The following is a 14,853-nucleotide window of genomic DNA, read 5'->3' as shown; positions in this document are numbered from 1 at the left end:
TGCGTGTGTACATGTGTGTGTGCCTCTGTGTGTATGTGCACGTGTGCATTTGCACGAGGGCCACACCCATCCTTGTAGCCTTGTGATACTGACAACCAGGACCCCCTGCCCTTCCCAGCAACAACCAGTGCCCTCGGGTGGTGGCTCACAGGACACCAGCTGCTACTCAGAAAGAGGAAGGGAGACTCTTGGAGTCTTTTATGGTGATCTGGAGGATAATACTGCAAGCTGATGAGAAAAGACAAATGAGAGGAAGAGCTTACATTTCTGTCTATAGTCAGTTATTAAAAGCCACATAAAAGTAGGCTTCTACCACGTCCAATTTTCTGTTAAAGTGCATTAGGGTAACTGAAACGAGAGGATAATATATAAAAGAAGGACAAGTTGTTAGACATTAAACCTTATTCACGCCCTTCCTCACAGAGTTTGGCTAGAAACGGCATGCCTCCAAGGCTCACACCCTCACACCGCCACTAGCTAGGGTATCAGCATCCTCGTCTCCAGCTTAGGGATGAGGAATCTGGGCTCAGGGCAAAAGTCCACTCAGCTTGTATGGGGGGGGTCTGGGTCCAAACACAGGTTCTGGATTTTTCCAAAGAAAGCACTCTTGCCATTCAGCTATGAATTAAATAAACAACCCACTAAAAACTTCAGTACAAAGAGTTTTTTATTGACATCGTAAGAAACATCGTTCTTTCTCTCTGTTACAAAAGGACTAAGTGGTTCTGAAAGCAAAAGTCACGTCCATCTGTGGCGGGGCTGCAGCCCTGGGCTTGAGGTGGGCGTGGGGGCATCGCACGGGCTGCAGGCTGAGTCGAGGAAGGCCCAGGGCCAGCAACATCCGAACACTACGCCTACAATACTTAAATGTATTTACATGTGTTTCTTTTAAAAAAGGCTTACACATTTTATTTTTTAAAAATCTAAAAAAGGTGAAAAAAATGAACTTGTATTTTATCTTACACGTTTGCAGGATACAGAACAGTAACTTGTCAGAAGAGAACACCCTCCTATCAGTTCAAAACAACACGGGAAACCAGGTTACAGGACAGCTCAGACAGCAACAATCTGCTCTCGGCCAGGAAGCGTGCAACCTCGAGCTCTGATTGGGCAACACCGACTGGTCCCTCGCATCGACAAGATTAACACAAAATAAGGCACATACATTGCAAGAATCAAAACTCTGTGGCTCAAGAGGATGAGCCAAGGTGTGAGGAACAGGGCAGTCTAGTTCTTTAGAAAATAAAACAAAATGATTTGACAAATAAAAACACATTTAACACAGATGTTAAACAGGAGTACCATTTATGAGCCTGCGTGAAGAAGTAGGATGTGACACCAGTGAGTCGGCACTATCTCCCTAAACGCACGGGTCAGAGAAGTGGAAAGAAGGTTGGAGGCTGGGGGTGTTCCCCACCACAGGAGATGCTAGTCTACAGAGATCGATGTCCAGACAGGACTCTTCTGAGTGGCCCCCAAAGACCTTCCTTCCACTGAGTGTCATGACACAGCACCGAACTCCTGGAAGAGTACACTTTCCTCTTCTGTCCCTCCCCTCCTCCATCTTCTGAGACTTCCATGTTGAGAGAAGCCACATACTGAGCTGAAGTGTGTCTCCTGCAAATCTAAAGGCAGTAGCAAGGAAAAAAGTATGAAAAGAAAAAGTAAAGAAAGGAGGCAACCCAGAGAATGACCTGACACCAAAGGAAAAAGCAGAGGCACAAGATGACAGCAGTGCTCATCCCAATCGCTGTCCATCCTTTCATGTAGGGCAAAGATGAGACAGGAAATTATGGTAATTGAGAAATGCAGGTCACACCCAGGAATATTGCTGGGGAAAGGAGTCAGAAAGAAGAGGACAGAGACTGGGCCAAACCACAAGAGCATGCAAGCTAAGACCAGGACCTGGAGATTTTGAGGTTCAGGGAAAAAGGAGATTCAGGGAATGGATCACTGATTTTGTGACCGGATCATGACCCGCTTGAGGAACATGGAAAAAGCCTTGCTGTTTCCATTGAAAAGTGGCAGAGACTCAACCCTACTGAGCTCAGATCAGTAGCTGTCTTTTGCTTTTGGGCTCCATTCCAAAGCAGATGCATCCTTGGATCTAAAAGATGCTGCCTGTGGGAGAATGGTGGGAGAAATCTCAGCATCCCCCTGCTGATCTCAGGAAGACTGAGTTGAAAGCAAACCCAACTGTCTTGGCCACAAAGTCCCAAAGGGCACGTTGACCTCCCCACTGAGATTCTTGGTCCAAATGAGAGAAAATAAACATGTGAAAAATGGGCTGGTCCTAACATTCTTTCTATTATCTAATATTTTATTCTACTTGATTTTGTCTAATACTAATTTAATTGGCAGGAATAAAGGGAAAAAGCCACACAATTGACTCATGAATCACTTTGGATAAGTCCAACGCCAGGGTCAACGGGATAGAATACAGCAGGTAGTCTGGGGTGTTAATACTTTTAATAGTTTACATATTTTTAAAAGTAAAATGCTGGATAATCCATGTACTCTGTGCACACATAGTATGTCTTTTATGTGTATCAATGCACGTGGGAGTAGCTGTACTTCTTAAATCTTTAAATGTTTTAATTCAAAACAAAAGTCCAGATGAAGTCCACATTAAGGACTAACTGCATAGAACATTTAACTTCTTAAATGGATGCAGCATTTACAGATAGGGTGTAAAAAAAGGCATCCACACAGCTACTAACATCCTCCCGAGTGCTCTCAAATACTAAAAATGGTTGAAGCAATTTATTCCAACTATCATTGTATGTGAGCTTTGTCTTTTCCAACTAAGTTTTATAAATCCCCTAAAATAGGGTGCTTAGAATAGAAATACTCCTTCACTACAGTAGAATTAATATATGTTAATGACATAGCTGGCTGTGGGGTTAAGTACCTATATACTTAGAACTATATATATAATCATTTCTCAGTTATCAATGATAATGGGGGAAGAGATGGAACTCATCAACAAATACAGCAAACCCACACCTATTCCCCAAACTAATTCTACCCAATAGCTTCAATCTACAATCTACCAAACTTCTTACCAGAACAGATCTAAGTTGCAATGTGTCTGAGTGTCACCAAGTGCCCTCCCCTCTCTCCCTGGAGTGCTGACAGCACTGAACACTCATGAAGACAGAGGCAGAGGAGGCAAAGTAGATAACTGAGAACTGACCATATAGACAGACCCACCCAGAGCACACTTACAGACAGGAAGAATTTTAAACCCAAACTGTGAGCAAACTAGTTCACTTGCAAGAGCCCCAAATTTCCACTTGTGTGCAACTGTTGAAAAGTATGCCCTGAACTGAATTAGGGGTGGGGAGCATGTCATAAATCTGTTATCCCTGCTACAGCGCACCCATAAAAGATTCTTAAACTCACTATCCATATTCTGATCCTCACACCCAATGTGGGAATTAAAAAAAAAACCAAAAGCCAAAAACAAACGTTGAGCATATGTAAAGGAAAATTTAAAACGCTGGAAGTGTAACCCCTTGGTCAAAAGCACACCAACTCCTATTTCCTTTGAGCGACAGAGAAACGTGTCCAATCCTTTAGTCTGACCTCTCTTCGAAAAGAAGGAAGAACATGCACGTCACACATTTACACTGGTTTACTAAAAAGTGGGGGGCGGGCTTACAGTTGAAAAAAAAAAGAGGGTGGTTTGAGTGAAACAATACTGATTCAAAACTGAAATGGAAGACAGTTTCTCCCTAGAATACTTTAGGGTTTTTCAGAGTCCTTTTCCATAAAAGGAATATACTTGAAACACATCCCAGTTAGGTGAGATGAGAATGCTAAAATACATACAGAACTAAAAAAACAAACCAGCAAAAAACGGAGTCCATTTAACCTTTTAAACTCCTAAAGTTCCACATCTCTTGGCAGTCCTTTCTTCCTAACGCCTACTGCATAACTGCAAGGAATTTGCTTTCTTCCGCGAGGGAGGTCAGCAAAGAGCTCATGTCCCCGATGGCCATGTTGGTGGTGCTCACAGACAGCGCTGGCAACGGGAGGGACGCTCGCGGCGTCGTGAGGCGGGACGAGCTATGGGAAAGGTTCTGAAGGATACTTGGGCTCAGGGCTCCTGACATCAGGCTGGCGTGGTCCCCGTCGTCTATGATTGCGTCGAAATCAATCTGCACCCCTTCCAGGTCATGGCTGTCAAGGCTGTCAACTGTGCTTGTCACTTGGTTAGCACCTGGGGAAAGTAACTCAGAGTTTTCGGCGCTGGCACCCTGTAGCAGGCAGTTGCCTTCTGAAATGGAGAATGAACCAGTTTTCATGTCTTGCTGACTGAAGCCAACGGTTTGGTCATAGAACTGACCAGAGTAACTCTGCACATTAGAACAGAGCTGATGGGGCTGCCCTTGCATCTCCATCTTGATGCCGTTCACCCTGCAGGTCTGACTCATGTCACTGAGCTGTCCTTGCTGCAGAGCAAGGCTGCCCCTCGGCACAGCCTGGCGCCTGCTGCCCCCATAGCCGGCACATGGCTGGTAGCCCCTGACAGCTGCCAAGCTTGAGGGCTGGCTGTTCATGCCGGGAGGCCCTGGCAGGCCACCCTCTGGCCCTTGATAGACGTTGATGTGTGAGGTAGCACTAACCTGCCCCAGCATCTGCTGCCCGGGGCGGCCTGCCCCCTGCTGGTGCATGCTGTCGCTAAGGAGCTGAGGGGCCAGGTACCCCTGGCCCACGGGGTCTTGGGTCGGCATGCCACCCACTGTACTGCCAGCTGACTCACTGGGCACCACCGACAGGCCAAAATCTGGCTGGCTGCCGTTCCCTCCCATGGTGGTGCTTTTCAGCTTTGCCGCCTGAATGCCAGCACCGCAGGAACCGTCGAGCAGGCCAGGGGCCCCGGGCTGCCTGGTGAGGCCGCTTCTGTACTGCTGGGCCTTATAGGGCTGTTCATGGAAGGCGTTTCCGATGGCGCCAGCGCCGCCACTGTGACTCACCAAGTGCTCTGGGCCGCCGTAGGCGCCGCCGTGCTCCCCGAGGGTCTGATAGCCCGCAGCCGGGCCGACCCCACTCCTCAGCGTGTTCTGCGGGTGCACGCCCCCGGTGTTGTACAACCCGAAGGCTCGCGCCTGCGGCCCCGCGGCCCGCTGGCCACACTTCAGCTTGGAGGAGGACAGGTCGGCGCTGCCTGAGCTGACCTCGTTCCACTGAATGGGCAGGTCGGACTTGCCGGTCTCGGTGCAGGGCTGCTCCAGCGCGCGGCACTGCTGGCTGGCGTGGCCATCTGGCAGCCCGGGCGGGTCAAAGTCGCCGGGCCCGCTCCCCAAGCCAGGCCCGTGGGGCACTTTGCTGTCGTCAGAGATGGCGCTCTGGAAGTGCTGCTCATACCCTGCTTGGTTCTGGGAATTTAAATACTGCACCACGTCGTCGGGCAAGAAATCCTCATCGTTCAGGTTCACGTCGGCGTCCACGGTCAGGGACTCCAGGGTGACGTGCTCAGTAATGCTGGGAGGACAGGGAGACAAGTGGAAGTGGCGGGAGGCGCCGCCCTCGGGCCGTGTGTAATTCTGCAGCACTAAGTTGCGCTTTTCTAGGGATGGAGGCAGAACCGGGGGGTTGAAGCTGTTCAGGCTGTTGAACCGCTGCACCCTGGGCAGGGCGAGGTTCTCCGAGACCGTCCGCACAGGGTCGCTGGCTCTTCTCCCACCAGTGCCCAGCGCGTCCTGGGGCAACAGAGGGCGCCGGCCGTAACTGTGGGCGCCCCCGTCGCTGCACCTCCGGGGAGGGGGGACGGGGGGCAGGCCCCCCGCGGGCTCCCTGCCCTCCCCGAGCAGGGCCATCCTGGTCTTCAGGCTCATCCTCTCCATGTTGGGCAGCGGCGTGGGCGGCGGCCCGCCGGTGGCGGCGGCGTACTTGGCTTTCAGGCGGTACTGCTGGGCTGGCGTGAGGCTGAGCAGGCTGGGCAGGCCGTCGCACTGGCTGGCCTCGCTGGACCTGCGCGAGGCGTCGGTGGAAATGGGGTCGTAGGAGTCGGCCACGCTCACGTTCTGGGGCCGACCCTCGGCCTGGGATGCCTCGCTGGATCTCCGGCTGGAAAAGCAGGGCGAGATGCCCGAGGAGCGGCGGCTGCTCAGGTAGGCGGAGCTGATGGTGCTGGTGCTGCTGTCCCTCCTGTTGAGCATGTTCAACATGGTGATGTCCACTCCAGAAAGGTCGCTTCTGTTCGGGAGGAGGGTCATGGGCCCACCCAAACTGCAGCTGGTACTGGGCTGTGTGCCTGGAGAGAAAGGGAGGGAGAGATGGAGTCGTTTCACGATGACTTAAAACAGTCCTGGACAAACTGTCTGTAAAGGGCTAGGTCGTAACTAAATTCGGTTTCCCGGTGCCAGGCGTCTCTGTCACAGCCACCCACCTCTGGCATGTAGCACCAAAGGGTCACAGGTCACAGAGAAGGAATGGGGGAGGCTGGGTGCCAATAAAAATTTATTTACTAGAGCACATGGCCCACAGCGAAGTTTGCCCATCTGGCTTAAACAAAACAATAGCAACTCCCTGGATCAGTTAAGTTCTTTCAATGGCGTAGTGCAAAAGCAAAATGAAGAGTCCCAGGATGTACATAGTGCTCAAGTCAGAGGAAGTCCCCAGGCCCAAGGCACTCCAGGAGTTTCGTATCCACGCTCAGGGCTTCCTGTGATATCCAATGAAGGTGTAACGCACCTGAGTTGGTGGGGTGGGGCGGATCACTCTTAGGATACGCTCCAGGTAGTCAGTGTAAGCTCAGAAGCAAAGATGGCCTTGGGGCTGACAATGGGAAAGGGTACTTGCCTGTCCTTGAACTGGGCAAACATCAGGCAAGGTGGCTGCTAACTCCCGGTTGTAGATGTGGAAACCAGAGACAGGCGCGGACCACAGACGCCTCTGCTGCTGGATTTCCTTTCCCTGGTCTGACAGCTGTTATTTCACCATCGGATATGAGTCATGCACAGTCTTACTTTCTGTTTCAGTATTATCCTCTGACTGCCTGCTTTGAAAATATGGACTCTCCAGAAAGGCAACATTACTATGCATGGTTACAGCATAATTTTAGGGCTGGTGGAGAAACTACCAAACATAAAACCAAGTGCCAGTTCCTCTCACAGTGACCTGGCTACATTTAAAAGAACAGAAACCCCCGAGCAGACATGAGGTCTGACGCCAAACTCACTGTTTCCTATGAGAGGAGAGACTGCAGGGGCTTTGGGGGGTAGAATGGGGTTCAGTCGTGGAAGCGTTCCATTCACTTGTTTGAGCCTTTCTAGTTTTACATGCTCCATCCATTTAGTCCCTGCCGGGTTTCTCCTGGCTTGCAAAGCAAGGGCTGTGGTTGCAGTGGAAATGGTCGAGTCCATGATTGGGGTTTCATCGATGACACTGAGGTCTCCTACACCACCTCCGTCGGTCAGAGGAAGCTCGAGCCCACTGTTGGAATAGTTGCTGATGGGGGACTGTTGGCTGCTGCATGAAGACTGACCACCAGGGCTTGGCTGAGATGTCTGTTGGGGTCAAGAGGAAAGGAAAGAAATGTTACCAAGAAGCAAAAAGGAAAGGGAGTCAAAAATGAGAGATCATGCAGATCAAGACCTGCAGGACTCTCAGTGGGTTGAATGAGAAGAACTATGCTCTGGTGAGTGGAGGTGGCCGCTCTGGACCACAATGGCGGATGGAACACCAGGAAGATGTGCAGTGGTGGTGGTGGGGCAATGGATAGCAGGGGGTGCTGGATGTGATGTGAGTGCATGACGTCAGCCATGGAATCCTGTCCCAAATGCCAACTCCACAAACACACCTCCTTGGTTCCAATCCCACTTCCACGACTTTATTCTTTGGGCAAATTACTTAGCCACTCTAAACCTCAGTTTCCTTATCTACGAAACCGGGACAGTTTATCTATCTTAGGGATTGTTGTGGGAATTAAGTGTGAAGCCCTGAGAGCACACAAAGTATAAAAAGACCTGGATAATAGTCACTGATTGGCTCAGAGAGCATTAGCAACTATTACTATCCTAGGGGCCTTTAGTCCTTGGTTCATTTTGCTCGGCTAATACACACCTGGAAGCTATGCTCCATGAGCTCACGTTACCTCCTCTCCAACAAGAGCCCTCTAAGCTGTTCAGGGCTGGGCCCCAAGCTCTTTGTAACCTCTGTCCCTTCCTTCTACATTGTCCCACTTTGTAGAACTCCAAGCAGGGTGTGGGTAAAGGCAGTTGTAAGAGGTAAAACTTCAATCCCTTAGCTTCTGCTATGCCCAGAGGGCAGGAAAGGCTGCAAGTCGCAGCCATCCAGGGTCTGGGGAAGGACCCGCCCCTTCCCCTACTGTGTCCCTAGCATTTCATCAGGAGAATTGGGCCATGTTTCCCTAACTCCAACCAAGTGGACTGTGTAAGACAATTCTGCAACTAGTTGGGAACTTAATCAAGTCCACTGGTTCTCCATCAGGGAAAGGACCCCCTCCAGGGGCTCCTGGAGATGGGGAGTCGAGAGCTCGCTGTCTCCATGTCTGGGAGCAGACTAAAATGGCCTGCAATGAGCAGTCTGCACAACCTAAAACTGTTCTATCTCAAATTCCCCTGGTGCCCTCATTGATAAACAATCTAACCCTTTTCATACAGATAAGAAAGTGATGTTCAGAGAAGTTCAGTGACTGCCCAAAGTCACAAAGGTAATGATGTAACCAGCCTAGACTCCCGGCCCAGTGCTACTTCCATTCCTCTGCAGCCCCTTCTCCAGTGTTACTCTAAAAATGGAGCGTGACGGCAGCCAAAAGAACAAATTCTCGAGGGAGAGAGAACTGCACACCCTCAATTACAGACCACTGTCTTCCTGGGTGGAATGCACAGGGTTGTCAGGAAGGGGTTTGGGGCACAGGTCTTCTCAGTGGAACCTGTTACACTTTTTCTGCAACCACAGTACATACACCCAAGCAAATGAACACTTTCTAAGTGAGTGCCACGTGATACACTAAGTTTGTCCTGGGCAACCAAGCAGAGCAAAATAAGACACACAAAGCTGATCATGAGTTCATGAAGCCTTGCTTATGCTTTTGCTTCAGCAGAGTCTTGGAATGCCAGACCACCTGCTCCTTCCTGAGGTTCCTGGAGCATCCAGGGCTCTGGATGTTGTTCACTCTTGGATTGTCAAATCAGAGTGTGTGTGTACATGAATCCGTGTGTATGTGCACATACACACGCACATGCAGACTCACGCTTCCACAAGGGCACAGAAGAAGGCAGAAACGTACTTATAATTAGAAAACTGCTTAAAGGAGCTCAGACATTTAAATGTAGATTAAATTGTTAACAACAAATGTATCCAGATCCTCCTCAAGGAAGGTGGAGCACGTCTGGTCTGAATTTACACTAGTGAATACGATAGTTAAATAGTCTTTAAGAACATCTGCTTGGTCGGCCCCAGTGTGATTTATTATGAAAACCTAGACAAAAAGGACAATGAATTTCACCATCTAACTCCACATTTCCACATGCTGAATGTTCAAAGCACATTGCTTCTATGTTTGAAGCAGATCTGAGTAATGTTCACTACCAAAGAGATCACAAAGCACAAAAACTAAAGAAACATGAAATGAATAAAAGTTAAATGTTAAAATGAAAACAAAACAAAAAGAGCAGAGAAGCCAAAATTCCCTCACCTTATTACCCACTGTCCTTAGGAAGTGAGAACAAGACATTTAGGAGCATTACACAGAAGAGATGTTGGATTAATAAGAAAAAAGAAGAAAGAATTTAATTTATAGCATGATGATCAAATCAAAGACAAGTTTTTAAAGAAAGACTATTAGGAATGTAAATCTCGTGTGCATTAGTACATGTCTATGAAGATATCTACTCTTATGTGTGTGTACATCTCCATACACATAGTCTACAGTGGAAATCTGATTAATACCCTAAGGTCACTGAGCCTTCATTTCCTCCCCTGTAAAATATGGGGTCTAGTCTCATCTCCATGAGCTCTTCCAGCCCTATGTTTCTATGACTTAATTTCTTTATGAAATATTTCGCATCTTGGGGCATCTCGGACATCACTGAGCCAAATGGCTGCCAAATTTTATTTCTACTAATTTTGTTTCTAAATAGTGGGTGTTTGGAGAGGAGATGATAAGTTTTCTTGAGCTAGGGATGTACATTAAAGGTAGAAGGGACTTTGGGTTCTTAGGATGTCCTAAGAACAGAAATCACTGTCTTTCCATGACATAATTGAGGAGACCACAAATTCACTTTCCTCGTTTCATTAAACATTTGAGGATAAACTGTTGAATGTTCTGCATAATTATTATAGAGGTGGACTTTACTTTAGAAAATTGATATGTGCTCCCCCTAACAAAGTCTATAAAACACAGTTTATGAACTGATTAATTTAAGAGGATAGTGATCAGTCATAATACATATATAAACTTTTTACTAAGGTGCTTTTTAAAAGCAAAGTACAGCTACCTCCTGGGAAATAATGGTAAATCTGGAAGTTTCTTTGCGGCTCGACTTAATGTCACTTTCTAAGACTCAAAGATAAACTCAGTAAGTCATTAAAATTCAGGAAGTCATTAAATTCCACTCAGTCGATTCTGGAACTGTAGGTGCATTATTCCTCGCCCATATGTACTGCTGCACAGTGCCATCACTCGGGAATTCATAGGATGTCCATCCAATTGCTGGACTTCTCTAATTTTAAGACAATGCTTCCTTAAACTGAGTGTAAACCTGCCTCTCTGATTCTTTCCATGCATCTGGAAGTCTCAGCATGTGACTTCTACCTGGTACGTTTCCTCCACATCCAGAGAGTGACAGACCAGAACCCAACACATTCACACAGCTGACTCCGTTACACATGTGGCCAAACACAAAGGGACTGAGTCTCCTCTGATAGCTACTCTCTTCATTTGTCTTGTCTCTTAGAAAATTTTAGATGTTTTATTAGGGCACATACATAAAGCAAAATCACCAACTGAAGTTTGAAAGAAGCTGCAACAGTAGCGTAATCTATATATTCTATTCGTCACCAAACCATAAAGATTTTTGCTGATGACATCATTCAGATCACTCCCTTGCTCTCCATCTCCTGGTCCAGGCACCACTGCTCACCGGGTCCCCAGTCTATCAAGCTAATCTCTAGACTGGCACTGGGGTTGTCTTTTCTAAAAAGTCAGCCATGCTGTGCCATTCCCCATCACCAGCAAAAGCATACCCCCTCTTTTTATCCTCACTCCTTTCTACTACTGCACACCCCCCCGGGGCCCCACAGCTCGTGCTTGGCTATGCCAGGACCTGCTCCTTCCCCTCACTGAGTGCTGAACTCGGCGCCATCTCCACTGCTTGCCTCCTGCAGCGGGTCCTCCAGAGCACTGGCACTTAGTTCCCTTCCGGAAAGCACTTACACAGACGTGTGTTCAAGCCCCATCACACTGAGTTGTATCTGTTTATTGGTTTGCCCATCCCACTGGACTGTGAACCCCTAAAGAACAGGGACCATGGCTTATTTATCTTGGTCACCAGGGCAAAGAAGATAGAAAACATGTTTACAGAGAGACCGACTGAGTGATTTTCTATATCACGGGCCCACTGAAAATAGAGACAGTTGTGTCTTTCTACCTGCCACAAGTTGGTACGGTTCCAGCTCGATTTTAAAAACCAGTTAGGAAACCTTGAAAAGCTTTTCTGAGCTGAGTTATTCTATGGAGATCAACTTCGAGTAAGCAATCCAGATCGCTGAGCTCCTCACCTCCTTAAACCAGAGAGCCTGACGCAGTGAGGGCAGGAGCAGTCTGTCCCTCTGGGTGCCCTCCTGGTTCTTTTAAATGACCCAGGACGGCTTTGGGAAAATCAGCAGGAAAGCGAATGACATACCATGGGCTTCTCGGCCTTGACCGTTTTCACTTGGAGGCATTCTTCCCGCTTTGAGGTAGTGTTGCTGAGGTCCTTCTGCTCACCAAGGGCTCCCTGAGTCTGCCGGCTGGGCGACCTGCCCTGTGAATGGCTGCTGGAATCTCGCGGTTGTGGGGGCCGTGGATGTATGTCCCCACGCTGCTTCTTGGTGACATGAGCCTCTGGGCCGTGCACTGTCTTCACGTGTTTCCGGAGGGAGCTTGGGTCTGTGTAGCGCTTCGTGCAGCCTGGGATTTTGCACACATATGGTTTCTGCCAAATGCCACAAGAATGAAATAACAGATTGTTATGAAAGCGATTACGCCCCAGCCCGACAGCCTTTTGTGGTTGCACATTATATTTTTAATTCTTTCAAAGCACTTTCACAAAGCTTTGAGGTGTTCAAATACCTCTGGGTACTAAGGGTTTAATAAAGGCCATTTGAACATTGTTCAGGGTCCACAGAACCCAGCTTTAATAGATCATTTCAGAGAGTGCTCAGGGAGAGCTAAGAACATGTAAATTGCCTTTATGTTCTTGGGAACATTTATCCTGTGAGTAGGAAGAAGCATCGTGGTGTCACGGTAGCTGCTCAATAGATATTTGAGGATGATGATGGTGAAGATGATGATGATTATGATGATGGAAGGCGGCTTGAAAGACACCCATTATCCAATCAGAAGAATGCTACAAAGCTTGTGTGAGGAAATTTCTTGTGGATGTCCCGGTTCTCAGATCTAACATCACCCTGCCCCCTTTGAAAATGGGCTCTTTACACATAGGCATAATAAGAAAATTGCCTACAGCCTCTCCCATGTTATGTATCACTAAAATATGTTCCTTTGGATAGTATTACAGCTGCGTGGGGATGTTCAGGGCTCAGAATATCCAGAATCTTTCTTATCTTCAAAGTCGTAAAGCCCTGTTAGACCTTCTATGAATGCTCACTCATAAACTGAAGAGGGCTGACGCATGGTGTCCTGGAGACGAGGAGTCCTGGTCTGAGTACTGAGGTCTATAAAGTATTTAATGCTAATTTCATTTTCTATGTGGGCCAGTGATCAAGCCTACAGAGAGTCATAAAAAATTATATCGATGCTTATAACTGAATATTTACTCAAATCACAGAACTGCTGCCATTGTATTCATGACCAACTTCAAAATTGTGATTTTGTTTACTTGGCTTGAAATATAATATATTCGTGAATGCTTATCTGAGTATATATTTATATCTATGTACAACAGAAGATGAGCTATTAGGTAAGCAATAGTCAAAAAAGCATGATTAATATAATGCATCCATTATATTAAAAAGGATGCCTTGTCTTACAGAAAGTATGTGTCTAAAACGTGCTTTTTCACTAAAAGCACAAGAACACACTGAGTGCCACCTAAAATGATGAAATGTCCTAATGTAGTGAAGTGAAGATTCCAAAAATTATCCTGAGAGATTTCACCTCCAAATTTGAGATTCTTTTGGGTAGAATTGATTCCCATTAACCATGAATTACTTCTATTCAGAAGCTTGTGTGATTTGCAGTACATATATATATATATATATATATATATATATATATATATATATATATATAAAATGAAACGAGCACATGAAATTCTACGCATTAGGGACAGAAGAATGGCTCTGACTATCAGTGCTATTACCTTAGAGTGTTCTGACATCGGCCCTAGGCTTGCTCACTGTGCGGCTGTGACAGGCTGTTCCATCAGCAGGCAGACTGGGATGTATGAGGCAGGAGTGCGGGGATGAGGAGAGAGAGGGAGCACAAAGCCAGGCCAGCACCACATGTTCGAAGAGCCACTCTTCCGATAAATATATGCATGTGTGTATTGGGCTGGCCTGGAATTGAGGACACATCTGGAGGTGGAATGAGTCTACCAATGTTCGTCAGCTCCCAGCACATACAAGTACATGTGTGCCCACGTACCCTCCCATGTGAACTCATACATGACCCACCTGCAAGAACACAGGTTCAGGAAACTTATGCTTCACAACAAAACACATTAACCTAATTACATAGCTTGGCCACCAAATTTTGTTGTGATCAATGACTGAAGTGAAAAATAATTGTAGGCAAAGATAGATGTTGTCAGACTTACTGAATTACCCACGTTGCCTGTCCTGGATATTCAACTTTTGGCGTGGTCACTACCTTTTTGACTCCCTGCACGGAAAGGTACTTTGTGAAAGCAGTTGATACTTTTTCTACCTGACTTTGTAGAATTTACCGAAATAAAATTTTTCAATAAACATTTAATGATTCTCACTTAACCCAAAGTTGTATACTACAGGATTTAATCTCAAGGAATATAAAATATGGTAGGAAAAATGAGACAGCATGTAATTATCTACAATACAAAGTGTGCATGCTACAGAAGGATAGGGACGAGGGGGAATCATTTTTTAGTTGGGATGATCGTGGGAGGCATCAGTTTTTAAGTTCCTATATCTGGGTATAATGCCCAGCTCATGGGATCATGGGGAGGGTTAAATAAGACAATGTACATGAGGTGCCTACCAACATGTGTTGCATACAGTAAGTACTCAGTAAGGGAGCTTTGATTAGGAGGAGGCATTGCAGTTGGGTCCTGAAAGAAGGAAAAGATTCTGAGGGATAAAAATGAGGGTAAGAGGATGCCAAAAAAGAATGTCCTGAGAAGTCCAGTGGTGGGACCACTTCATGCATGCGGGCATAGCAGTTCAAGCACAGGTTGTCTGGAAGGTTCCATTTGTGGTCACCATGGTGAGAGGTCAAGAGTGGCAGGGCAGGCTTGGGCCAGGTAATAAGGGGCACAAGCCTAAGGAGTCTAAACTTGAGCCCTTGGAACTTTCTGGAGAGGGAGGTACAACTGAATCAGAGCTCAAGGAAACCTGCCTAGTGTGGCTCTGGGAGGAACAGGAGCTGCAGGTCTGGAGTAGGGAGTCCTGTCAGAGGCC

General features: G+C 47.1%; 1 protein-coding gene across 2 annotated transcripts in view; it reads right to left on the bottom strand.

Annotated features, from left to right (window-relative positions):
• Positions 1 to 655: 655 nt before the first annotated feature.
• GLI3 (GLI family zinc finger 3) overlaps positions 656 to 14,853 on the bottom strand; it is a 276,948-nt gene continuing 262,750 nt past the window's right edge. For both annotated transcript variants that reach the window (XM_058570605.1, XM_058570608.1), the window contains exons 13-15: positions 11,880 to 12,170; positions 7,190 to 7,517; positions 656 to 6,262 (exon numbers count right to left, since the gene is read on the bottom strand). In XM_058570605.1, coding sequence (XP_058426588.1) covers positions 3,930 to 6,262; positions 7,190 to 7,517; positions 11,880 to 12,170 — 2,952 coding nt within the window. In that variant the 3' untranslated portion in view covers positions 656 to 3,929. The remainder of the gene's footprint in view (positions 6,263 to 7,189; positions 7,518 to 11,879; positions 12,171 to 14,853) is intronic.

The sequence above is a fragment of the Diceros bicornis genome, chromosome 3, assembly GCF_020826845.1.
Source record: "Diceros bicornis minor isolate mBicDic1 chromosome 3, mDicBic1.mat.cur, whole genome shotgun sequence".
Classification (NCBI taxonomy): Eukaryota; Metazoa; Chordata; class Mammalia; order Perissodactyla; family Rhinocerotidae; genus Diceros; species Diceros bicornis.
This window is presented reverse-complemented; position numbering and strand designations above follow the sequence as displayed.